This window comes from Choloepus didactylus, chromosome 18, assembly GCF_015220235.1.
Source record: "Choloepus didactylus isolate mChoDid1 chromosome 18, mChoDid1.pri, whole genome shotgun sequence".
Classification (NCBI taxonomy): domain Eukaryota; kingdom Metazoa; phylum Chordata; class Mammalia; order Pilosa; family Megalonychidae; genus Choloepus; species Choloepus didactylus.
In genome coordinates, this window is record NC_051324.1 from 59447115 (window position 1) to 59473125 (window position 26011).

Genomic DNA, 26011 nt, shown 5'->3' on the forward strand with positions numbered 1-26011 from the left:
GAGAACTGGTTGGCCCGAAAGTCCTAGAGCTGTGAGGTGGCCAAAATCGTGGCTGCAGTTCCAACCATCAGAACTCAATCAAAGGGCTTCCGTGGGCCGGAGGGGAGCCCCTCAGCTCAGGGAGGGAGAAAGAAGCCAGCCGCTCCCAGGACATCGAGGTCAGTCTCCGAGGGAAGAGTCCCCACGGTGCCACCCTCCTGCCAACCTTCCTTCCCCTCCTGCCCACTGTCCCTTTACAACATGGGAGAGACTGGAGCCCTTCTCCCACAGGCCGCCCCCCAGAGAGTGGCACACCAACCCGCAGCAGACCCCGGCCCAGCCAGAACAGGAGGCCACGCAATCTGCATGGGCAGCACTGCGGGTGGCCTCGGCAAAGGCTGCTGCCCTTCCAGGGACACTAGGCGGGGGGCAGGGTCCCTCTCCTGGTCTTCTCTCTCTCTTTCTCTCTTTCTCTCCCCCTCCTTCTCTTGCCTCCTCTTCCTCCCACTTGCTCCCCTCTCCCCCTCTCTCTCCCCTGCCTCACCCTCTCCCTGCCCCCCATCTCCCACCCCCAGCATGCACATACAAGGTTGACACAGTCTGCCCCTGGCTCCACCATTGCACCAAGTTGCAAATGCTTTGTTGCTGCCACTGCCTCTGTGCAGCCCCCAGGATGGGGCCAGTGGAGGCAGGGGCCCCCGTCCTTCGAAATTCCCCAGAAGCCGCTCTCAGAGCCTCTCCTCCCTCTTCTACTCAGAGGAGAGGGAAATAAAAGAAACAAGAAGTAATTGCCCAAGGAAGTGTTGGGTGTGGCCATCTTTTTAAAAGTGGGGTGTTTTTTTTTAATATTTTATTATTATTAGCCCACCCATCAATTTGGAAAGATGAAATTTGCTCTGATTCCCACCACTGATTTTGAAGTCCCGAGCCAAAGCCGAGCAACAAAAGCAGGTGAAGTGATGAACCGGGTAACCCGGTAACCGATCTGTGAGGAGCAGCTGGGGGAGGGCAGAGGGCGAAGGGCCGGGTCATTATTCTTTTTTCCCACACTCTCACTCTCTCTTCTCTCCACGATTACTGACCGCCCCGGGGGCCTGATCACAAACCCTGCTTGGCCAGGGAGGCGGACACTTCGTCGGCCAGCGTGGCGAGCTGGGGCGAGTCTACCATGTCGATGCTGCCCGTGGAGGACACGTTGCTGAGGTGCCGTGGAGACGTGTCCCCGGACACCACAGGCGACTTGTACACGATTTCCGCCCCATGGTCCGTCTTGGCTTTGGCATTCTCGCGAAAGGTCAGCTTGTGGGTTTCGATCTGCAAGACGAGGAGGGGACGGAGGGTGAAAGGATGAGCCTGGGGGCCGTGGGGGCAAGCCCTGCCAACTCCCTCCTTTGGTGGGAGGAAGCTGTGGTGGATGGGACACTGGTTTTTGTTTTTCAGTAGGTAACACGCTTGCACACAGCCTTCCAGCCACCTAATTCCCCTCCGTAAAGGCAGTGACCATTCTGTTTCTTGTGTACTCTCCCAGAGATACTCCACACGTACTCAAACATATCTGCGCATGTGTGTAGGGGGTAACATAATATACACACACTCTGCCCTTATGTTTTTAAACTTTATACCTTCCATTATCAGTACATAACAAGCTTCCTTGTTCTTCCTGATGGCTGCAAAGCAATCCATCAGGGCAGATGGACCAAAATTTATGGACTCCTCTCTTGACGGTTGTTTAGGTTGCTTCTAGTCTTTCGCTATTACAAACAACCCTGCAACAAATACCCTTGTATGCACCTGCCACACATGTATACGTGTATCCCAGAAGTGGAACTGTTAGGCCAAAAGGCACGCATATTTTATTTTGATAGATACTGGCACGTTGCAAATGGCAAAGACTAAGGAACGTCCCCACAGACATGACCTGCACATAGTCCTCCCCTTTGCCAGTGACTGATGGGGAGTTTGGAGATAGCAGCAACTGTGGGTGGCATTTGAAGGTGTGACAGAAAACACAATGTGATAAAGCCCTTTTTGAAAGAGAGAGAGAATGACAAAGCTAGGAGCCCCAGATGGCTTAGCTCCGGAGGATATCCAGAAACTCAGAAGCAGAAAGCATTAGCTGGAGATGTGAGTGGGGCACAATAATTCTCTCCTAATGACCCCTCAAGAGGTTGACACAGGCTTATTAATGGAAAACAAGCACAGCAGTTCTCAAGCTTTTTTTGGGTTCTCTTAGATCTCTTTGAGCATCTGCTAAAACCAGAAAAATGCATGCACATATGCCCAAGCACACACAGAGGCTTACAGTTTTCCACTCAATTTTTGGACTCCATGAGCCTCAGGTGAAGAGCCCCTATTGCAGAGAGCTTGAGTGGTGGGGGTGGGGGGGGGTAGAAAAAACAGCTCCCACTTAAACTATGTGCATACTTTTGTTCATGTTGGGTCACTCCTTTGAAAAAAGAACCCTTTCATATACTGCTGTATTTGAAAGGCCATTTTGACATATGCTTTGATAAGAGCACTTGTAGTAATGTTTTTAAAAAGCTTTGCTTCTTCAGAAAAATGTGAAAGATTCCTGGGCATGTCCCCACGTCCCCCAAACTGAAAGAGCAGGGTCCTGCACATCGCTGCTTGTTAGCGATTCTGCTCAACACTCAAGGAAATGAAGGAACTGAATAAGAGGGAAATCCCCTTGTACCAGGACGGTGGTGTCTTTCCAAGCAGCACGGAAATGAACTAGAAACACAAGCTCCCTGAAGGAGGTGCAGGGAGGCCCCCAATGTTGGGGACAGAGAGCAGAAGGAGCCAAGAAATTCGACTTTGAACTTGGCTCTGAGTCATGTTCTTAGATGCCTACAACACACCAGGCACCTTCTAGAACATTGTCTCATTGGTTTCTCACAACCACCCTTGGACATAGGTGTTTCCATCCTCTTTTGCTAAAGGAGAAACTCAGCCTTGGAGAGCTTGCCCAGGAGACACCTGCAAGCAGAGTCAAGCACAGAGCCTTTTCCTGGGCACGGGAACTTCCAGAGACAGGGTGGAGCCTCCTTTCACTCAAGGTAATAATCACCCACGCCCAGGCCCTACCCAGACCCACTGAATCAGACTGGCTGGCAGCGGGGCCAGGTATCAGTACATTTAAAGCTCCCAGGCTGGGAAGCCCTGCCTTAAAGCAGGGTTGGGGCAGGCAAGGGAACTAGCAGAGCTGCTGGGCCTTTGCAGAGAACGTTTTCCACTTGCCCGGAGAACTGGGGCCCACCCCTCACTTCCCTTGAAGCATGCAGCCTCCTGGTCCATCTTTTTTCTCACTTTTGAAAGAGACCTGGGCACCAGAAGTATTTCTGCACCATGGGAAGCAAGTATGCGACCGCAATGGCAAGTATGGCCACTCTAGGTCCACCTTGGAGTCAGGGAGACCAAAGGGGGTGCTGCGGGAAGCTGGAGAGCGGGTGACCATCCAAGTGGCAGCACCCCACTCCCAGCCTCGGGGGTCCCATCAGCTGCTGGGAGGTACTAGAGGCTGGAGAGGGAGCCACTTCCAGAACGCCAGGGCAGGCATGGTGGGAAACGGAGAGGACGCTCCTGTGCTCACGCAGATACCTGGAGCCAGAAGCTGCCCTCCGGTTTTCTAGCTCACACAGGCAGAGACCTGAGCACGACTGGGAGCGAGAAACTGCCGACGGCGGGGACGCAGCCTCCGTGTGGACACTTCCAGGACAGTCAGAGGCGTTGCCAAAAACTGACAGCCTATGTCAGCATCATGGTTTTGCCCTAACTCCCTAGTGACCCACTTTGAAAACCAGCTTATGCGCCCATGACCTGTCCTTGGTGCCCCCGGGCTGGCTCTGGTGTGGCTACTTTCCTGGGGCCTAGGACAGCCCTCTCCTTTGCATTAAATGACCACCATGGAGCCTTCCACAATCCAGGTGTCCAGGCCGCACCCCAGACCAATGAATCAGAATCTCCAGGAGTAGGGCCCAGGCAGCCCCTCAGGTGATTGCAGTGAGCAGCGGAAATCAAGACCCAGTGTCCTGGGTATTGCCCAGAGTCCAAGCCAATCCGTGCAGGATCCTCGTTTCTCCTCCTCTGGAAAACTGGACCAGCCTTTGTCCATTCGACTTGATTTACACCCAGGCCCAAATGCAGCCTCCTCCCGCCCTGCCCCCCTTTACCTTTTTATTCCCTCCTCCGGGGACGTGGGTGATGTTGTCCAGGGAACCAATCTTTGACTGGACTCTATCCTTGAAGTCCAGCTTCTCAGATTTCACTTCCACCTGACCCCCTCCTAGAACAGAACACACGCAATAGCACCTGGCCAACTTGTTCTGTGGTTTAGTGGACAGAGCAGACGCCAACCAAGGGCCACCGTCTGCAGAGCAAAGTGCCATGGGCTGCTGGGGTCATGGTCAAAAAAGGCTCAGGTCCCACTACCCTGGAGGGGATTGGATCATGACACAATCTTCAGGTTTACAGCATGACAAGGGCTAAGTAAGTGATTCCAAGTACAGACCAACCTTCAGGAGTAGATAAGACTCCCTTTTATTTAGAATGCGGGTAGTGTAACGGTCAGGCCTTCCAAAAGGCTTGGGAAAAGTTTGCTGCTTCTTTCTAATAAAGGTGTGCATCAAACAGTTACCGGGCAAACTCATTCTTCTTAGATAATGGAAAGATAAATTACTGCTCAGTTCAGGAGAAATTATTCTAAATTCTAAATTAGTTGGTTCCAATGAGCAAAGTCTTCCTATGTTGACATCAGGTAAACTTCGGCCCCACAAGATCTCAAATTAAAACTGGCAAAACACACACAAAATAAGAAAGCACCCTGACCCCTTCTCCCTCCGTGGACACCCAATGCCACACCCAGATGTGGGAGACCTGGCATGAGGGAGAGAGAAACCCACATTACCTCCTTGGGCAGAAAAAAGGGACTGGAGAAAGCTGCTCACAGTGTGGCAAGATGGTGGCACCAGGGGTGGGACGTTTTTCACTGGGAGAGACTAACTCAGAAAATGCCCAAGGGAACAAAACAATTTGACCCGTTCTGGACTCTGCTTCTGATGGCCTTCTCTTCTCACAGTAAGGCTCAAGTAAAGGCTTCCACCCTGAGCAGGGCCCAACCAAGGCAGGAGGGAGTTAGAATCTGTACCTGTGCAGTCCAATATGGTCATGTGGGGATTTCAATTTTAATTAAATAAAATCAGTTCAGTTCCTCAACTGCACTAGCCACGTTTCAAGTGCTCAATCGCCACATATGGCTGGTGGCTACCACACTGGATGACGTGACACAGGGCATTTCTATTGTCTTAGAAATTCCCTTTGTCAACTGATTTCCATACAGTCTGCTTGGAGAGCAGCAGGTTGGCTTGTAGGACCAGCCCCGCCCCTCCTGCCTCACCTTGTCTTGGCCACGCCTCCCAGGCCACAACAAGCGCTACCCTCAACACCCCCCATGATGACCCATCAGACAAGTATTTCCCAGCCACTTCAGGAGAAAGCACTGGAAAAAAGGCACCACCCAGACAACCCTGTCCCCTCCCCCCAGCACCTTCCTGCTCCCCACCTGCCTTCGTGAGGACTACCTGGTTTATGATGGATGTTGCCTAATGAGCCACATTTGGAGGTCACCTTGCTCAGGTCCACTGGCTTGTAGACTATTTGCACCTGGAGGTGAAAGAAAGTGAAAGCAAGAGCCAGAAAGAGACAGAAAGACAAAGGATAAAACAGGATTATTTTTTTATGGGTGTAACCCAACGAAAAGCGGCTGTGTAAGCCCAGGCCCACCTCAGGCAATGGGTCCTACCTGCCACCAGTAAGACACCCTAGTCAAGGTGGAAACTGTCTTGTTGGGATTCTGCAAACTCCTTCAACAAACAACTGTGGGACTGGAGTGTCTTCAGCCCCCGCAGGACAAAAGACCACCAGGGAAAAGGAGAGACACCTTGTCAAACTGCAGGGACCATACCATCTCTTTAGCAAATGCCACTTCAACGTAAAAGAATCACTCCCTTTCCTGACATGAAATCGACAGCTCACGTTCACTGGAGACAGAGAAGCCATCACTGGGTGCAGCATTTATTTGAAAAAGGCTCGTTAGAAAGGCGCAAAGCCTGGACCTGCTGGGCCTCAAAGAGGAGAGGGCCATGTTAGGGCAGATGGGTGGGCTTAGCCCAGGAGAAGTTTCCACAGATGCAAAAGCCTAGCAGCCCACCAGGAGGGCCATGATGGGTCAGCAGCTGGGAGGAAAGGGCCCACCGTGCCTCTGCACACCAAGTGTCCTGGGCATCTTGGTTTTTATGGAAAGGAGCAGGGCGGCACCAACAGGACAGGCCGGTAGCACCGCAGAAACCGGTTTAGTGTTCAGCAAGCTCCAGCAGACCTGGACACACACAGGGAGGCCTGTGGGGCTCCAGGGCTCAGAACCAGTCCCAAGGGGACAGCACATGCCTGGCCTCACTGCCCACCTCCCTCCCGCCCACTCAGCTCAGCCCAGGAGCCAGCTCCCCGCAAGGGGCACCTCACAGGTTCCCCGCCATGGAGAATGGGGCCCCCAGAGGCAGGTCTCCACAAGGCCGTGGCTGTGAGTGGGTCCCCAGCAGCGACCAGGCCTGGTAGCCGAGGGCCGCATGTGACCACTCTCCACTGAGCCCACACAGGAGCTGCCTGGGGGAGAGATGGCCTCATTTGTGTCTGAGGGTGGGTTTAACAAGGACGCCAGAAATAAAGGAGGGGGTTTCTACTAGGTCTAATTAATTGCCAACAATCCCAAGTTATTTGAGTTCATTAAGATCTTGTTGGTATACTCTTATTGATCGAGGGTGGAGAGGAGAAGAGATACGGACGTGGCCGTGTGTGTTCATGGGGAGGACACAGGTGTGGCAGCCTGGACACAAGTGAGGGGTGGGTGAGAAATGAACAATTCTAAGAAACGTTCCACTGACATCTGAGAGCACCAAGAGCTCCTCCCTGCACGAGGGAGGTGGACACAAATGGTGTGACCAAGACTTCCTCCTCTTTGCCCCTTGGCCTGGATGAGGTACTTTGTGGGAGACAATGCCGGTGGGGTTGGTGGAGAAGGCAGAACCTGGAACAGCATAGAAAAAGGGGAGAGGAGGCCTCCAGGCTGGGGAAATCCTGGGGTCCAGTGGCCCTAAATGCCTGAGGCTGGCAATGGGAAGGCCCCCCAACAACCTTATACCAGGAGAAGAGCATCCGGGGAGGGCCCCTGCTGCAAACAAGCAGTGGCCACAGGCCAAGGACTCCCAAGGCTGGAAGAGAGTGCAGCACAGGCCCTGGGGAAGCCCCCTGAGGCCCTGGGCCTGCACCTTCCTTAGCCATCAACTCCCATCCCCAGTGGGAATGGGCCTCGCTGCCCCAGGCGCGCTCTCCCCAGCTTCCGCCTGCAGGAGCTACCCGGGCTGCATCTGTAGCACACCGGAGCTGGACCCACTGCGCAGCCTCAGCAGCCCCTCCCGCCAGCGGACCAGACAGGAGTCTCACCAGAAAGTACCAGAACTTCCTCCTCTGGCCTGAGCCCGAGAAGCAGGAATCAACGCTAAAACAAGCAACCCGCACACGGAGCCCGTCAGCGCGGGGTCCTCCCCACCCCTTGTCTTGCTGAAGACAAGGCCAGGGTGGGACCCGAGCGCAGGGTTAGGGGCAGACGGGGAGACACGCAGCGGACACTGGGGGAGGAAGCGTTAAGAAAGTGCCATGCAGCAGCCGCGGGTAAGTGCTCGCTCCCCGGGGACCAAGGGGACTCGGTGGCGGGGCAGGCGCCGCAGCACATTGCAAGAATAAACCCTCGGACTGGACGCCGGCGCCGTGGAGGTGCGGGCTCGGAGAGCTCTCGGGCGCCCCCTGCCGCCGGGACCGCGGGCTCCCAGGGCGGTTGGACGTTTGCTTCCAGCTGACCTCGGAGGCTGGGAGAGCGAGGGGGTGGGAGGGCAGGGCCTCGGGTGAGGAGTTTGCACCCACAGCCAGTGCGCAGCGACCGGGAGGCTGACGGCGCACGTCTGAGCGAATCCGGTGGGCAGGTGGGAAGCAAGGAGGCGAGTCCCAAACTCGACTTTACACGGGATCTCGCAGGGACACAGCCAACGCAGGGAGCCCCGGGAACACCCGGAGGAGGCCACATTTAAAAGGGGACCTTGGTGACCGAGGCCCAGGGCCCAAACAACCCTTCTCTGTCACACCTGGCTGCGGGCAAGGCCACTCGGGGCACCTCGGTTCCGCTCTTTGGCATCTGGGTCTCTGCCTTGAGGGTGGGGCTGGTTTTAAACCTGAGCAGGCCGAGGAGCCAGCTCATCACTTTGCAAATGCAGGAGAGGAAGCTGAACAGGCTCTGGGCTTTTCTTGCCCTGAGGTGGGACAGTGAGAACTTCGTGTCCACTGGTCAGAGCAAACAGGCCAGCTGTCCGCAGCGGAACCACTCAGGGGTGAGCCTGCCCAGGTGAGGGGGGGCAGGTGAGGGAGCCCAGCCTCAGGTGCCGCCACCTGGAGCCCAACCGCAGGCAGGGGCTGTGGGGTTCTCAGGAGGCAGGTGGGCATGGGGCCAAGCCTCAGCATCCTCTGAGGACCCTGCCTCCCAGGTAGGGGTCAGAGAGTGGTTCAGCCATCTTCCCTGTTCTACCTACACAGCCTTCACAGGCCCAGAGACCCCTAAATGCTGAGGCTCCCCGCCTAGAACAGGGGAGAGGGGTGTCTGGGAACAATGAACACTGGTGTGGGGATCTGGGCAGACTTGGGGGGCATGGATAGGCCCTGAGCCTGAAAATGATTTATTCTATGCAATGTCTTGCAAGTGTTATACACTCATGCCACTTCTTAAAAAATAAAACCACAGTATGGTGCACTGAAAGTGTGAAGGTACTCACACTGCCGCCTCCCGGGACGTGTTTGATATTATCCTTTGAGCCACACTTGGACTGGACGTTGCTAAGATCCAGCTTCTTATTAATTATCTGCACCTTTGATAGCCAGAAAAAAGGTTGAGTGACACTCCACACCCGACCCAGCCGCTCTGCACGCTTGCTCCGCTCCTGCCATCAGGGTGGGCCGGCAAAGTGCATTCCGGGGAGTCACGGTGGTCTGAGTCACACGGCCTGAAGGGAGCCGAAGGACCTGAGCTTCTGGATGACTGGGGAAGGGATCCCAGAATTGTGGGCCCTGCTGTACAGCATTTGGGCTTGCAAAACAGATCCACCAAGAGGCAATAATTATTCGTTCTACAAAAGGATTGTATTATGCAGTGCCCTCCAGGAGCCTGTAAGGGTCCCCTAGTTGGGATGGAGTGAAAAATGGGCTCAGCTACATTAAAAAGAAAGTCCCACCCGCACCCTCACTCACAGAGGCTATCAGACCCATCAGAACATTCACCAAGAACTTTATGTGGCTGTTCTCAAGCCTGTTCAGCATTAGAGTCACCCGTGGATATTTTTTTAAAGCCCAGCCCCCACCCTTGACCTTGAGTTAGAATCTGTAAGTCTGGCCCAAGTCTCTGCACTGTTTGAAAATCTCCCCAGGTGATTCAGATGCCCAGCCAGGCTTGAGAATCACTGACCTCACGGATGGGACAAAATAGCCTTATGGAGAAGATACGTACAGATGCTTCTTCATAAGGACTTTGTCTCGTGGATGACGATCCTTGCCTTCTCCTTCCATCCATCGCCCACCGGCCCTTAAGTGCCACCAGGTACTTATAAGAAACTCTTAGCGTTTCTGTGAGCAGGTGTGCCTCAGATGGTAATCATCTGTACTTTGGTGGGGAATGAGTTTTTACCCACGTTGCCACGTCAAACACCATGAAATAACAGGCAACCGTGACAAATCTAGAACTCTACATTTTTGCCTGGTAGCCTCTTCATTGCCAAGTTTGCTTTCCCCTCAAGAGCTCTATGTTTGGAAACAATGTGCCTTAGCTTTTATTAACCATAAATAATTGCCACCTGGGGTTACAAGAACCAGCTTTGCCAGTTTGGTTCCTGAGACCTCAGTCGCTGCCTTTGGGACTCTGGGTTGGGAGGGACCTCTGGGGGTCTGTGGCAGGGCTGGCCTGGCTTTGGGGCTTCTGGCTGGACAGGGGCTTGGAGCACATCTCAAGAGAAGGGTCTCAAACTCTGGCCAAAGGGCCAGAGCTGGCACTATGAGGGCTTCACAGGTCCCCCAAAAAATGTGGAAATGAGGATGCAATAGCAAAGTTCTCAAGAAGCTAAATTTTGTCCATTCTACTTTTTGGTGTTAAAAATGTCCTTTCCTTTATTAAATTATGCTGACAGTGGGTACTATTTATTATTTTGAAACATTCTTAACCTAACAAAATAAAAATACAGTAATCTTATACTAATCCCACCCCCAGTTTTGTTTCCTTAATATTACTGGTCTGTATCTAAAGGCCTGGGAAGACATATCTAACCCATGTCTTCATTTTCTTTTATGTTTCTTTGAAATAAAATTTTAAAAACTATGCTTTTTTTTTTCCATTAGAAAAGTAGCGTAACATTATGATTTGGGATAATGGAGAAGGTTAAAACACTTTTCTTACCATCCTAACACAAACACTAATGCATTTTGTGTACTTCCTTGTAGTCTTTATATACATAGTACTAATTATTGTATACATTCAATTTTATACCCTACTTTATCAAGTGACATCATATCCCAAGCATTCTCTATGTTCCTACAGTCGTCAGAAATATTATTTTTCATCACATTCCATATCATGAACCCCATTCCAGTGCTAGTTAAGGCATTTGTGTTGAGTCCATTTTAAATAATATAAACAGCCTCAACACAAACATCTTCTTGCAAAGAGTGTTCTCCCTATTATGGGTTATTTTTATAGCAGAAATAGAATTTTGGGGGCCAAAGTAAGAAATATTCTAAAAACTCGTGATACAACTGGCCAGATGCCTTTCTAAAAGGGCTGCATTCATTGATCATGTGACTATTCTGAGAAAGCCAGTTTTACCACATCGCTGCTAGCCCTGGGTGTTTTTAAAAATGATTTTGCTTATTAATTTAACCGAAATAAATAGGACTGCACTGTTGGCTTCTTCTGCATTTCTTTGATTATTACTGACACTGATCCATTGTTCCCTTTTTTGCTGGTGTGTTTTGATTGACATACAAACATTTACACTTTTATACACTCAAATTTTTCCTTTGTAATTTCTTCTCCGGTTTTAAAATGTAGAAACTATCCCGCCTTTAAAGGTTGAATAAATATCTAATTCCACTTTGCCTTTCTCCACCATTCTCCCCTCCTCCCATTTTACAGAGAGGCTCAGTGATTTTCTCTAGGCAGTGGCAGAGCCACACAAGAACCTGGAGCTACCTTTGTGACAGCAAAGTTTCCCCCTGAGCTACCCTCAAGGCTGTTGCTTCATAAACCAAATGCAGAGAACACGCCCTCTCGGCAAACACTGACGTTCTCTCCTGCCAGCAAGGGAACCCTAAGACAGCACCTGGGCCTCGTCTTGAGCTCGGAGGAAGTGCTGGACAGCATTCTCACACTGTCACCCATTGCACAGTCTTTGAATCAACTCCTGGCACCCTCAGATTTTAAGGATTCCCACATAAACTCTTTTTGCGGGATCATTTCTTATTCATAACTTTCCACCAGATAATTCCCAGAAGATTTGCCTCTTTTCAGAAAGGAACTAGAGTGGTTTAGAATTAAAAAAAAAAAAAAAAAAAAAAAAGTAAAATTAAACAATAGAACTTAAAGGAAAATGTTAAAAGAAACAGAGGTCACCTGGACTGATAATTACAAGACTGATCATTTAGCGCCGAACTTCCTAGAAGCCAAGGTAAAAAGGGAAATGTGATGGGTTATATAACTCTTCTTGGCTGACAAAGTTTAGCTGACCAGATTTTCAAGGAAGATAACTTTGTTTTCTGTACTAACCTGTATAAGAAATTCACCAAATAGGTCTTTTATCAGGGAACATTACACAACAACACAGGCCTAAACACATCTTCCATGTGGTTTTTCCTTGACCCACAAAAAGGCACCAAGCTCTTGGGATATTTGGCAATAGACACAAGGATATTTACAAAGCAGACATGTATTACTGCAAACACACGATACAGCATTTTAGATTTACAGGGTACTGGTTGGCATCAGGTAATGAGAATCCGAAACTTAATTTCTTGGCTAGAGTGTGTACATGATATTGTGTCCCAGCTCTAAACAGACACAAAAATATCCATCAGAGGTGAGAGCAAAGTTTTGGGAGCTCCAAATTTTGATCCGGGGGATCCCTAGTCAGGGCAGAAATTCCTGTGGTCAGGGTTTGACCCTGGAGGAGATTCTGTGACTGGGGTGGGGCTAGGGGCAGGTCTGTTTTGGTTTATTCTGTGGCCTGGAGAACTCAAAGTAGTCCCAAAGCTCACTAGGTCTTGATCTGGTTCTTTTGGGATCAGGTCTCTCAGAGACTCCTTCCCTGCCCTCCTCCCTGCCCCAGGAGTGTCCAGGCTGGCCAGTGTCCACCTCCTGGTGCTTGCTGGGCCAGGCTTTGTCTCATTGTGGTTAAGAGGCTCAGTGCTGAGGACTGGGGCTGCTGCTGGGATGCTCCGGGTGCGAATTTAACTGGGGTGGGCTCTGGGCCCCCACACCAAGCCCTCTCAAGTCCAAGGTGGTCAGTCTGGGAACTAACACAGGAAAACCTACCTACTTCCCGTCAACTAGCCAAAGAAGAGATCAAACAACAGGAGAGAGCCTCCTTTAAAAATATTTACACTGTTCCTTTGAACAGTGCCCCTCCCAAGGTCCTCTAAAATGACTTGATTTAAACAAGCTTTTTCAGAAACACAGACACTAAGTGGAAAAATCATCGCAGGCCCACTGAGTACAAACTCTATTTACTCCAAATAAATGTTCTCCACATGTGCTTTTTAAGTGGCAATTGGGATTTTACTAATAAATATAATAAATTAAAAAAAATACTTCAGTTGTCTATTCTGTTCAATGGTGAATGAGAAGAGGAGGCAATGAAGAGGGTTGGAGAGAGAGAAATCAGAAAGATATGCAAGGTGAATGGGGAGAGAGAGAGAGAGAGACCAAGGGTGGGGGAAGGAAGGGTAGGTGAAGAAAGAACAGAGAGAGAGGGAGGTACACATAAGACAAACACTAGCGCACGTGCACACAGATTGAGAGAAAGACAACGCTGATGGAGAGCTGAGCCCCAGAATGGAGAGATGTCTGCAGGGTTCCATCGCCATCTTGTGGCTGCCTAGGATATTGCAGCCCAAGGCTCTCAGACCCCTCCAGTTCTGGTAGGTTCCTGCCTGTCCTGGGACTGGGGTGGGGCTGGTGGCAGGTCCATTTTGGTTTATTCCATCCTTCCTTCACATCCAAGCAGCTGGCCTGGTTAACAGCAAATCCTGGACATTCTCAGAGGAAGAGGTTTTAGCGCCACTGCTCAGAGCCAAGCAGGCCATCCCTGCTCAGGCCCCCATACCCTGTCCTGGCCATGACCCCTGCACCTTCTCACCCCTGACGGCTACCCCTCAATTCTCCTGACCATGCAGCCTCGGCCTCACATGAGCTCCTCTCTCTCTCACCCTGGGCGGTCCCCGGACTCCCTGCTTCTTCAGCTTCCACTGGGACCCCTGCGCTTGCCTCTGTTATTTTCCGTAGGCATTGCAGAGGAAGCCACAAACCACAGGGCAGCTGGAGCTCTCGAAGGCCTCGACTGCAACTCTGCCTCCCGCCGACAGCAGACCCCGAGGTTCTCTCCTTCCATGCCCTCCACCACCCTTGCTGTTGGCCCCCATCACAGCAGTCCCCGCCCCTCGCTGGGGCCTGCCTCTGTCAGCCGTTAGCGCTCACGTAGAGCTTGAGTCCAAACTTGTGCGCGTTCCTTTGGCTACCCCAGCAGGCTCCAGTTCCATCTTTATTTTACTTTTGTTCTAAAAATCCCCAGGTGGCAGTTTCACCGTCCTCTCTCTTTCGGCCTGAGCACCCAGAGCTCTATGGGGGCTGCCCTTTCAAAGTCCACTGACGGCCCCGGACAAGGGTGTGTCCTGTCTCCTCTGACTCGGTGGTGATGCTTGACAGTGTGGGTGGCCCTGGGTGTGGGTGACCCTCTCCCTCACGCCCATCCTCCCTGGCCAGGCCCTCCCTTGGCCACCGTCTCCTACCAAGATTGACCCTTTGACTCTTTTCATATTTTATATGCTGCAGTCATTAATTATTTTTTAATAACAAATGCCTTTGAAACTATGAATTCTCTTCTAAGTACAATTTGGGGCACTTCCATGTAATTCCCAAGCCCATCACCAATGCACTTTGAAATGGTGTTCATTTCCTCCCTGAACAAGCCGTTACATAGGAAAAGCTTTTAATTTCCAAATAATCGTGGCTATGGTGGTGATACGTATACAATTAGTTTCAGGTTTATTATGCTGTGGTCAGAGAACAAAGTTATTGCAATTTCTGCTTCTCTATATTGATATTTTTCCTTATGGCCTAGACAGATTATTGGGATAGAATCTGAACACTTAATAAGCAAAACCCCTGCCATACAGTTCAATTACGGCTATTTCTCTGCTAATTTCCCCTTTCAAATACTGGGAATTTCTATGGCCAGAAGGCAAACCCCTTTACTTTATTATCATATACCTCCAATTGCATCTGTACTTCTATCCATTTTATTTTTTTCTGATTATAAACATTTTCATATAAACATTGTAGAAAATTTGGGAAGAAACGGAAAATTTGTAAAAGAACCACTCAATCTATGAAAGCAGTCACAATTAGCATTTTGTCATTTTCTTTCAGTCTTTCTTCTATCCATACTTTTTATAGAAATGACCTACATAATTTATACAGTTTTATTTTTTAACTTAATATATAATATATAATATACATATATATGTATATATATTATATATAATGTATATACTATATATTATATAATGTAACAAATCATAGCATAATTTATAATTATTTAAAATTCTTTTCAAAGATAATTTTTAATGTGTTACATACTATTATATGGTATGGTATCACCATGGTTTACTTAATTACCTCCCTGTTGTTAAGACATTTAAATCAGGCTCTTTCTTTCCTTGATTTAGATTATGCAGGACGTACCACGTGAGCAGCTCCAGGGAAGGCCACGGAACACAAAGTCCTCAGTGTGACCTCACTGGTCACTGACACTTCGGTCCAAAGACACTTCAACAGCTCAAGATTTAGTAGAGTTCAGTTGTGAAAATTATGGCCATTCCTTCATGTTATCCCCAAGGGCTGTACCTATTTGCATCCTCACCAAGATACATAGGAATGAAATTTCACATCTCTCACACCCTCACTAGTAGTTTATTATTCTTTTTTAACTGCTGGTTCTTTGTCTCCATGTCTGCCTGCTGGCAACCCAAACCGAACAGGACTGGGACAGACACCAGGAGCAGGGTGAGGGACACGGGCTGGCCTGGCTGGATCTGAGCTGACTGAGGAGCCAGGGCACCTGTAATCTACCAGTGAGGACAGGATGGAATGAGGACAATTAGTCATCAGATCCAGGGTGCACCAGAGGCGCTGGAAGTTGGGGTTGGGGCCAGAGGCTAGCAGGTGAGGATTCGGGGACCCTGGGTCTCAGCCTGGATTCACGTTGGAAACATCTGGGGAGCCCCACTCCAGAGATTCTAATGGGTCTGGGGTGAGACTGTGGCACTAGAATTTTTAAGAGAATCCACCCACCTCCCATGACCCCACCTTTCCACCCCTAGGTACTTCGAGTTTTGCACTCAGAATGGAGAGCTGCCTCCCAGGCCTCGGCAGCAGATCTGCCCAGCTGGCTCTCTGGCCCCCTCCAGCTCTGGTCTCTCCTTCCCTTCTCTCCTACCTTTACTTGACCCAAGTAGTTCTCCTGTATAACCAACTGATTATCTGCATTTTCCTAAAAATAATCTTGCACTTAAAGCAACACCTGCTCACGGTCACAAATTGTGAAAACAGAGAAAAGTACAAAGAAGAAAATAGTTGCTTAACATTTTTTTTCCCCAATAAATGATTTCTGTCGCTCTGCTGTAGTTTTCAAGCATCTGCAGGTTTATAAACACGACTCTTCCTTATTCAATTAAATAACCTATTTGGGAGAATTGAGTTATATTCTCCAGACTCTCACAAGCTTTGTCTCTTTTGTAGACAAGTATTTATTGAGCACTTACTGTATACTGGCCCGACAGGAGGCCACAGGGACACAAAGATCTCAAGGAAGCCTCACAGAGCCTTCTGACCAGTGCAGACGAGACACACGCCCACAAGCCATCTCCAAAACCTCTTCCACGGATCCCATGATTTTTTTTCCTTTTTTCTTTTCTTTTCGTTCCTTTTTTTTTTTTTTTTTTTTTCCATTTTTCCTGGAGATTAACATGTTGATCTTTGTTGCTCTGGCTGAGAGTTTCTACGTTTCAATTTTCTAGGTTTTTCATGGACTTTAAGGGGAGGCTGTTACACCTCCCTCTGCCACTTCCCCCACGCCTCCTCTCCCTAACTCCATCCCAAGGAACGCACCATCTCCTGGTGTGGCCAGGTGCTAACCTGAAGGCACCTCCGTCCCCGTTATACTGGGCAGCCCTCACAGCCGGGACACACAGGCACAGCAGGTGGCCCTGGGTGGGAGCAGAGGGCTCTGGCCCTGCAAGGGGCCTTCAGTGGACACTATCCTCCGGGTTCAGTGCTGTGGCGGTGGCATTTAGTAGAGCTGCCAGACCTGGGCCAAAGGTGCCCAAATCTTCCAAGCTAGCTTCAGATCAGCTCAGAGCTGACAGCAGAGCTGCTCTCCATGCCCAGCTGAGGGCTCCGCCCCTGCTCCCTGAACCACAGAGGCGCCACCGAGTTAAAGTCACCCGAGTTAAAGTCTGCAGCGAGGGCTTGCTACCTGCACAGCCTTGGGGGCTGTGAAGGTGAGTGAGACTTGGCCTCCACCCTCACTACAGGCTAGACTAGGGAGGGACAGACCCACGTTCAGGACAGTCAGGCTCTCATGGGCTTTCAGAAGAAGGAGGGAAATCCAGGGAGACTTCTTAGAGGAGACAGCATTCGAGCTGCGGCTTGAGGAAAGGGTAAGAGAGCAACCGGGAGAGATGAGAAAGGAAGGGGATTCCGGGCAGATGGAACGTGCAGGGCGGGAGTGAACAAAGTGCCCCCAGAGGGACGGAGGCGAAGCAAGGTAAACCAGGGACGAGTGGGGGTAGGCAAGAAGGGGAATGGCCATGGCCTGTAGGAGAAGCAGCAGGAATAGGGGTGGGAGGTGGGGACACCACATTTGAATTTAACTGGGCCGGTTGGCCCTCAGGCGGGAAGGCTGGCTGCCTGGCCTCCGGTGTTCCTGGAAGCTCCTTTCTTGTCTCGATTGCCACCGGCGAGCTCCCGTCCATCCCTCCCCGGTCTGGGGGGAGCGCGGAGCAGGGCGGCGTCTTCTCCAGCTCGGCGCGGGCTGCGCCTGGTGGGCCCGCCAAGGCTCTGGCTGAGCGGACGCCATCAGCGACTAAGGCGGCGTTGCTGCCTCACTGGTGGCTTCTCCTCACCCGCTAGGATGCAGCACCACCTCCACGGGTGCGGTTTGTGCCGCGCAGCCACGGGGGCAGGAAGCCGCGGGCGGGACTCGGGCGCCTCCGCGCGGCGGGCCCCGGCTCGGCGGTCCCGTCTCCCTCCTGCCCTACAGTGTCGCCACAGCGCTGGTCACCTTCTTATGCTGAAGAACTGGCTGTGTAGAGTTTTTGTTTTTAATCTTTTAAAACGGGGCAAACGGTCAAGATGCGCTATGAGCACAGGGCCCGCGCGGACACTCGCGTGCCGAGTGAGGGCGCGAAACGCCGCTCCGCCACCAAGGGCGCCGCTCTCCTGGGGGAAACTTCAGGCCAACGCCCATGGGCAGCCGCCCCAGAGCCCCTTCGGGAAGGCGGCGGGCACCTTTACAGACAACCACTGCAGCGGGGGGCCAGACGGCCTCCGGCACAGCCGGGTCCAAAGACCTGCCTTCGGCGGACAGGGGCGCGCTCCACGGAGCCAGCTCCCGCCTCGGGGAGAGACCAAGAGGCGCGCCGGGGGCTTGGGGCCGAGAGGCTGCCCTGTTCCGCCCCGGGGAGGCCCCGGGGAGCGTTCAAGGCGCCGAGATGGACCGACGCCTCGATGTCTCTCGAGAACACCGGCTCTCCCCCGGACCCGGGCTCGCTGGACCCGAGGCTGTTGATGGACGAAATCAACAGCGCAGAGAGCGCCCCCTGTGGGGCGCGGCGAGCTGTCCCGACTGAAAGGGAGGCGCTGGCTCCGGGTGGCGGCCTAAAGCTCCCGCCGCCCCCAGGAGGCTCACTGTCGGAGGCCCACCCACCCTTCGCCCGGCCCTCCTCCCTGGTGGTGGGTGTGGAGGAGGAAAGGGGGTCCAGGCTGGTCCCCATCTCGCCCCACTTCAGGGCCTCAGAAGCTGATGCTTCTCCACCTTTAGGGGACCCAACAATTTCATGAGCGCCCTCCTGCCCCCAGAAAAGTCAGATGTTCCGAATGGAAGCCCCCAGTTTCCCAGAATTGACGAAGAGAAACCTAACCTAAGCAAATGTTCAATGAACGCCAGAGATGCCCAACTTATAGACTGTCATGGGTACCCCCACGTTGAGAGCGCCCAAGTCAGGGAGCTACGACATGGAATCTCTGACACCAGCCTGTTAGCAGGGGTGAAATAGGGAAGGAAAGAACCAGCAGGGCACTCATACTCAGTGGTGATGCTGATAAAGAACTGAACCATATGCAAGTCTCCTTCCTTGGAGAGGTTTGGGTATGGATTGGGGTGTTACATGAGGGGTGAGCCAGACCTCTCCAAGCTGAGCCAGCTGGTGGCGGCAGCAGAGCCGCTACCTGCCTCTGCCCCAGGTGTGAGGGGAACCACACTGCTTCCTCCTGGGGTGCCTGGGATCAGCACACAACAGCAGCCCCCACCCACCCTTACCTTCCCACCTCCTGGCTGATGTTTCAGGTTTTCGGTGGAGCCGATCTTGGACCTGACGTTCTTTAGGTCTGGCATGGGCACGGGGGCAGTCTGCAGGCGGCTCTTGGCTGAAGACGGTGACTTGGGGGGAGTGCGGACCACTGCCACTTTCTTGGGCTCCCGGGTGGGCGGGGTGGGCAGGGATGGCGTACGGGAGCGGCTGCCAGGAGTGCCCGGGGAGCCCGGGCTGCTGTAGCCACTGCGGTCCCCAGATTTTGCAGATTCACCTGGGAAGGAAGGAAAGGAGTAAGGCCAGGACTCGGGGCAAGGGAGGGGGCTTAGGAAAGGCGCTGGGGGCTGCCTGTCCTGAGCGACCCTTCCCAGCCTCAGGTCTGGATGAGGCAGGTGGGAAGAACAAGGCGGAAAGCTCAGCTAAACCAGCAGGAGAGCCCACAAGCCCAGTACTAGAGACACCTCTTCTCCCTGCCTTGTTACTTAGGGATGGAGACACCTGTTTCCCAGGAACGCAAGACTGGCTCATCAAGAACCACTCAATACCCGCTGCTAAAGATGGGACCAACTCCAACCCACAACCCTGTGGATCTAGGAGTTGGGCTCTAGCCAGCTGTGTGGTCTCAAGCATGTCACTTCCCCTCTCTGGGCTCAGGCTCCTTAACTCAAAAGTGGAAGTAATGATCAGACCCTGTAGGGAGGGAGGCTCCAGCAATACAGTGAATGTACTTCGTGAAGCTCTAGTACATTCTACCCGACCCATCCCTGAATAACATCAAGGCAATGATGGAACCCAGCTGCTGCCCTGAAGCCTGCACCCATTAGACCATTTACCCATGGGGTGGATTTTAAGCTGTTCAGCAAGTTCAAGGCTCCTTTCCCTGCCCACACTCCCCTTGGGTGCGTGGACTCCAGCACTGTATGTGTGCTCCTTGTCTAACTGTTCCTAACTCTCCAAACAAGTCATTCCATTTCATGCCACCTACCCTGCCCCACTGCTCCCTCCCCTAGAACACCTTCATCCACAGGCTCTGCAGCAAATACCAGAGCACCCTTCCAAGCCCAGTCCAGGCATCAGCCCCTCCAGGAAAGCAGCTACGGCCTCTTCTCTCATCTCCTCTCCCCACAGCTCAGTCCCTCCCTCCCCTGGATGTGCTTCTATATCTGCACTTGCCTTGCCCCCTTACATGGCAACAGTTTATGTGGTCTGCTTCATGGGATCAGTGGTTCTCAAAGCTTGGCCCATGGACCTCTTGAATCTGCACGTCCAGGGCAGAAGGCAAAGGTGAGGAGTGAGACTTATAAAATGCAGATTCCTGGACCCCATCCAGACCTGTTATATCAGAGCCCCTAGGGGTGGGGCCTGCAAAACTGGTTTTCCCCAAGCTCCCAGGGGATTTTTTTTTTTTATTAAATTCAGTTTTATTGAAATACATTCACACACCATACAATCATCCATGGTATACAATCCACTGTCCACAGTATGATAACATAGTTATGCGTTCATCACCACAATCTATCTCTGAACATTTTCCTTACATCAGAAAGAACCAGAACAAGAATAAAAAATAAAAGTGAAAAAAGAACACCCAAATCATCCCCCCATCCCACCCCATTTGTCCTTTAGTTTTTATCCCCATTCCTCCACTCATCCATACACTAGATAAAGGGGGTGTGATCCACAAGGTCTTCACAATCACACTGTCACCCCTTGTAATCTACATTATTATATAATTGTCTTCAGGAGTCCAACTGCTGGGTTGGAGTTTGGTAAGTTTCAGCTATTTACTTCTAGCTATTCCAGTACATTAAAGCCTAAGAGGTGTTATCTATATAGTGCATAAGAATGTCCACCAGAGTGACCTCTCGACTCCATTTGAAATCTCTCAGCCACTGAAACTATTTCGTCTCATTTTGCATCCCCCTTTTGGTCAAGAAGATACTCTCAGTCCCACGATGCCGGGTCCACATTCATCCCCGGGAGTCATATTCTGCATTGCCAGGGAGATATACAACCCTGGGAGTCGGGTCCCACGTAGGGGGGAGGGCAGCGAGTTCACCTGTTGAGATGGCTCAGTTAGAGAGAGAGAGGGCCACATCTGAGCAACAAAGAGGTACTCAGGGGGAGACTCTTAGGCACCATTACATGCAAGTTTAGAATCTCCTTTGTGGTAATGAGCTTCATAAGGGCAAGTCCCATGCTCAAGGGCTCAGCACATCAAACCGCCAGTCCCAATGTTTGTGACAACATCAACACCAGTTCCCAGGGGATTCTTGAGCACACTCAAGTCTGAGAACTCCTGGACTAGCTGCTGAGCTGAGACCATGGCTTAGCTCCCTTCCAGCTCTGAGAACCATGCATCTGAGTTTCACTGCTGATCTCCAAGTTTCCCAAAGCAAAGTCCACTTCTGACCCGACTGAACCCCAGGAACCGGGCACCTCTTTGTGCAAAGCACAGTGCTATAACCTGGTGACTTCTTGTGTCAAGTGATGAATAAGCATCACAGTTTTAAAGATTGACTTTCATGTCTAATGGGTATTCCAAAGGTAGTCAAGCTCAGTGGTGACAGGACGAATGAAGAACTTAGTCATTTTCCACAGAAGGAAACAATAGATGGGGCCTCTGCCTCCAGGCTCAGCCTGGCTGTCACCGCAGCTCTCTGGCCATCCTGCCTCCAGGACACAGTGGGGCGTCCTTTCTGTGCCAATTAATTGCAATAACTTTGGGCAAGGTGCTTTCCCTCCTAAGCCTGGTTCCTCATCTGGAAAATGGGGAGAGGGACCGTACCCCGCAGGGTTGCGTTTAGAAGACTGGATGTGGTAGCAGGCAATGTGTCTGGGGTTAAGCGTTTAATGAACGCCAGTGGGAGTTCCACGCCTAAACCTCACTAGGGACAGTCCAAACCTCCAGCCCCGCAAACACCTCGAGGCACATGCCACCCCACCTGCCACCCCACAGCTCTCCACCTCGCCTTTGTCCCTGAAGTAAAGAGCTCACGTAGGATAAGAAAGCTCAACGAAGCACACATCCACACAAAACACACGGAAGAAGAGAAACAGGAATTCTGACTGTTTATCTTCAGAGTCAGTGAGTGAAACCTACATGTAGGAAGCAGGTGCTCCCAGTTCTAAAAACACAAGCCAACGAGCACTCACATCCCCAGTGGGAGTTTCCCCATGGGGAGAAGCAGGCTCAGAATTACCTCTCTCAGATTTTGCCCCTGCAGGGGGTGGTTTCTTCTGCACTTTCTTGGGAGCTTAAAAAGAAAAATCCACAGAAAGCCTCATTATAATCAAGCTCAAACTGGGCCTTGGCGAGGTCTTCATGCCAGGCTGTCAGGCAGAGAAGAGCAAGGCAGCGAGTGGGTTTAGGGAGCAGGGGCTCCATTCCAGCAGGAAACAAGCTGGGGGTGGGGGTGGGGGGCAAGGGGAAGATCTGTCCACCTGCAGGCTGCCACCAAGAGCAGGTAAGATCAAAAGAAAAACGCATGCCCTTGTTACAAGTTGTTAAGAAGTGTGAGTCACCTGACATAATGTTAAGTGGAAAGAAGCGGGCTCAACATCGTATATAAAATCCAATCACAATTCTGTTCATTGCTGCTAGAGCAGATGTATTATGTACATGAGATAAAAACACTAGACAAGACAACAAAATCAACAGGCCTTCATGAGCAGCTGAACTTGCAGGCTCCTCCCTGACTGCAAACGCTCCACAGCTAAAACATGCAGCAGGCTCTGAGCAGACACTGCCGGCCAACACACAGCAGAGACGCCGTTGGGCCAGGCCAGCCTCCCTCCGTCACAAGTCCCACAGGCATCCTGAACACCGCCACGGGCCAGATGCAAGCTGGGGTGCCCCCAGAGCCACGCAGAATCTAAACCCAGCTGCCTGAGCCGGGTCGCCAGGGCAGATGAGGAGGGGAGTTGCTCAGTCTGGTTGTCCCTAATCCTCCAAGAGCTGACGATTCTTAATAGCACCCCTGGAAGCAAAATAGCTAGACTGAAGCCTTGCCCAGGACTCAAACCCCACTGGGTTTTAACTCACAGGAGCCCAGGGGGGACCTGCACTGAAGAAAACTGTTGGCTAAGACCGTCAGGTATTGTCAGAAGCTTTGTAACATGGCAGAGAGTAAAGATGCCCAGTGTGTGAGGTCACCCATAGTGACCCGTCCAGGCTGCTGTCTGTCTCCAGGGAGACAGCGGGCACGCATCTCACCTGGGGACTTAACATCACCTCACATTGGGCTGCTCCCCCACCCCCCCACCCCTGGACTTGGGGTCGGAGAAGCCCCTTTCCTGCAGTTTATTAGCCATATGTCTGCATTTTCCTCATGAGTAGAATGAGCTGGTTAAGATCCAGTCACACAAACTCTGAGCCTCCATTTCTTCATTGACATAAAGCGGGTGATTCAGTATCTACCTCAGAAAACTGCCAAAAGGATTAAAAAGAAAAGGAACACCATGGTGCCCAGTAAATTGCAAGGTGCTGATCAGCGATCAGGTGTTACTGGTTTTCAGGGACCTTCAGAGAGGAGGGTCACAGCCACCAAGAGCTTTATCTGACTCGGCTCAAGTCTTACCAGTGCTGGGCGGCGTCTTGGGGCTGGGCGTGGTTTTCGCTGGAATCCTGGTGGCGTTGGCTGGGCTTTTCTGGCCTGGAGGGGCCGCTCCCCGGGGCGTAGCAATCTTCGTTCCAGTTTTATCTGCCCCCTATAAACCGAATCACGGTGGAGTCGTTTTTACCGCTGGGAAATGTTACCATCACTTAGAGTCAATGCTAGCCCTACCCAATACCTTCACGCAAAATGAGGCTAAGATTGGGGTGACCCTTAGCCTAATAGATGGAACAAATGTCTTTTATCATCACAGGGGTTTGCTGGGCACACAAACCCAGAGCCCCACCCAAATGCCAAGCGTCCTGATTAGCATTTCCTCTTAGAGGGACTGTTTGCATTAGTTATCAGCACGAGTTGTGCTAACATAGTTTATAGAAAGGCCACATGGCTTATAGAAATGACCTGGTTCATCATCCACTCAGAGAGCACATCAATGAACAAGACATTAGCAGACCAGGCCAGTGCCGACACCCATGTTCCGACTCTAATCGTGGATTCGTGTACTGATGGTGGTTGGCTTCACAAGAGGCCCGTGGTCCACGGAGACACTATTTATTGAAACTGATCAAGAATGCCCCAGGGAGCTAGGTCATAGTCTTTTGTTCTTCCCCCAAACAACCCTTAGGTTTCGATAACCCTTTAGCCTTGGCAGAGTGAGCATCAGGCATCGTTAACCAACCGGCCAAAGGTTGAAAGCAATTGCTGGCACAAGCACGGTCTACTGTTCGTGGCCATTGCCGGGCTTGTTTATCTGCTTATCTTGGTTTTCTAGACAACCTTTAGACAATACACAAACTCAAAAAGATATGGACATAACCAAGGACCACGAGATGGTTCGGGGAATGGACTCGTGGGACAGGTGTTGCTGCAGTGATGCTGTCCAACCCGATGAAGCACGTCCAGTTACCAAGGTCAGGGATGGAAAGGAATCTGATCAGGTGCCTCAGAAGCTGCAGCTATGAGGCGCTAAGGGGAGCTGAGAAGTAAGGCTCTGAGTCCCCTTTTCCCTGTTCAACCAGGATTTTAACCATTCCACAAGGCACTTCTATGCAAGAGCTTATTTGAAGAAAGGTCTTTGTGGCTAAAAGACATACATTTGAAAACCACATTAGAGCAGCCTGATTCTTTGTCAAAGGTGCTTTCCTTACCTTGAGTTTCATCTCCTTTGCTTCAGAACTGCCAGTTCGGGGTGTGACAGAAGAGACGTATTTAGGAGAGGAGGATGGCTCTGAGCACACGGCAGGGCTGGAGGGTTTGATCAAAGGGTCTGAGCTACCAGGAGAGGGGCGGTGGGGGCTAAGGCAAGGCCTATGTTTCAGGGTTTTAGCGGAGGAAGGTGTGGATGTCTTAAACATAAACATAAATAAAATCAAAATAAACGTCAGCACATGGGGGAAGGGAACAAACTGAAAAAAGACAGTGACTAAAAATAAATAAGGCAGGTAATGGTTTAAAGCAGTGATCTCTAACCTCTCTGGATCATGTACCCTTATCAGTAACTACAGGAGCAGGACCCCGTACTGTCACTACACATGCCGTGTATCAGTTAAACTCGTATACTACACGCCAATGTTCGATGTACATTATAAAACCTACATATGATTGAACTTTCAAAAGGAGATGACAAATGGACAGAAGTCCTAGTATGTTCTTTCTCCAGCCCATTAGTTCTTCTTGTTCCCTCACTTTGGAGATGACCAGTTTAAAGATACTTTGCGCCCAGCAAGTCGATGCAGATCACGAAGGTACATGATACCTAGGATGTTTCTCATGGAAACATCCCCAGTGTGTCATGGGTCAGAAGTGCCCTGCTTTCTGCCCAGTTCCAGGTGAGGTGTTTGTGCTTGCCCACTAACCTCTGGCCCTCTTCTACCACAGTGATAGGGTCATAATTGCTGAAATCAGGATGGTGCCTGGTCCAAATGTTAAAGACTTTCTGACACCACTTAGGTTACACACACACACACGCACACCCAGGCACACACGCACACCCATGCACACACACATGTGCACACATGCACCTGCACGCTTTCTTTCTGATGAGAATCTTAAGACCAACCTCAGCACTATCTGGCTGATTCTAAACTGGTCAGTGTTAACTCCTGAACACACTGCACATAAGGAAATAGCCTGGGTGGGGCAGGTGATCAGTAGAACAGTGTCACTCAGAGAGGGAGCTGCCCCTTGGGACAAGGGAACTTGGACAGTGGCCGACACCTGCGGTTTGGCCCTAGTGCCTCTGGGACTTTGACCAGGAAGCGAAGCCCTCACCAGGGAGCTGGAAGGAGGAGGGGCTACAGCTTCAGGAATAAAAGCAGACAGGCTAAGTCTACAGGTGTTCCAGGAAGGGGGTCAGAACGACAGAGCAGGGGTCCTTACTGGAAACTTCAATAGGCTTCTCGGGTTTTCTCCTTGTCACCTCTCAGATCCCCACTGGGGGGGGAGGGCGAGACCCTCTCTGCAGCCAGCTT

At 51.4% G+C, this 26011-nt stretch overlaps 1 protein-coding gene across 16 annotated transcripts in view; it reads right to left on the minus strand.

The window, feature by feature from the left end:
* Positions 1 to 540: 540 nt before the first annotated feature.
* MAPT (microtubule associated protein tau) overlaps positions 541 to 26011 on the minus strand; it is a 110351-nt gene continuing 84880 nt past the window's right edge. For 8 of the 16 annotated variants that reach the window (XM_037808062.1, XM_037808061.1, XM_037808069.1 and 5 more), the window contains 7 exons: positions 24689 to 24886; positions 23505 to 23634; positions 18933 to 19198; positions 8853 to 8945; positions 5559 to 5640; positions 4152 to 4264; positions 541 to 1293 (listed from right to left, as the gene is read on the minus strand). In XM_037808062.1, the coding sequence (XP_037663990.1) occupies positions 1078 to 1293; positions 4152 to 4264; positions 5559 to 5640; positions 8853 to 8945; positions 18933 to 19198; positions 23505 to 23634; positions 24689 to 24886 (1098 nt within the window). In that variant the 3' untranslated portion in view covers positions 541 to 1077. The remainder of the gene's footprint in view (positions 1294 to 4151; positions 4265 to 5558; positions 5641 to 8852; positions 8946 to 18932; positions 19199 to 23504; positions 23635 to 24688; positions 24887 to 26011) is intronic. The other 8 variants (XM_037808065.1, XM_037808074.1, XM_037808072.1 and 5 more) reach the window with 2 other exon arrangements.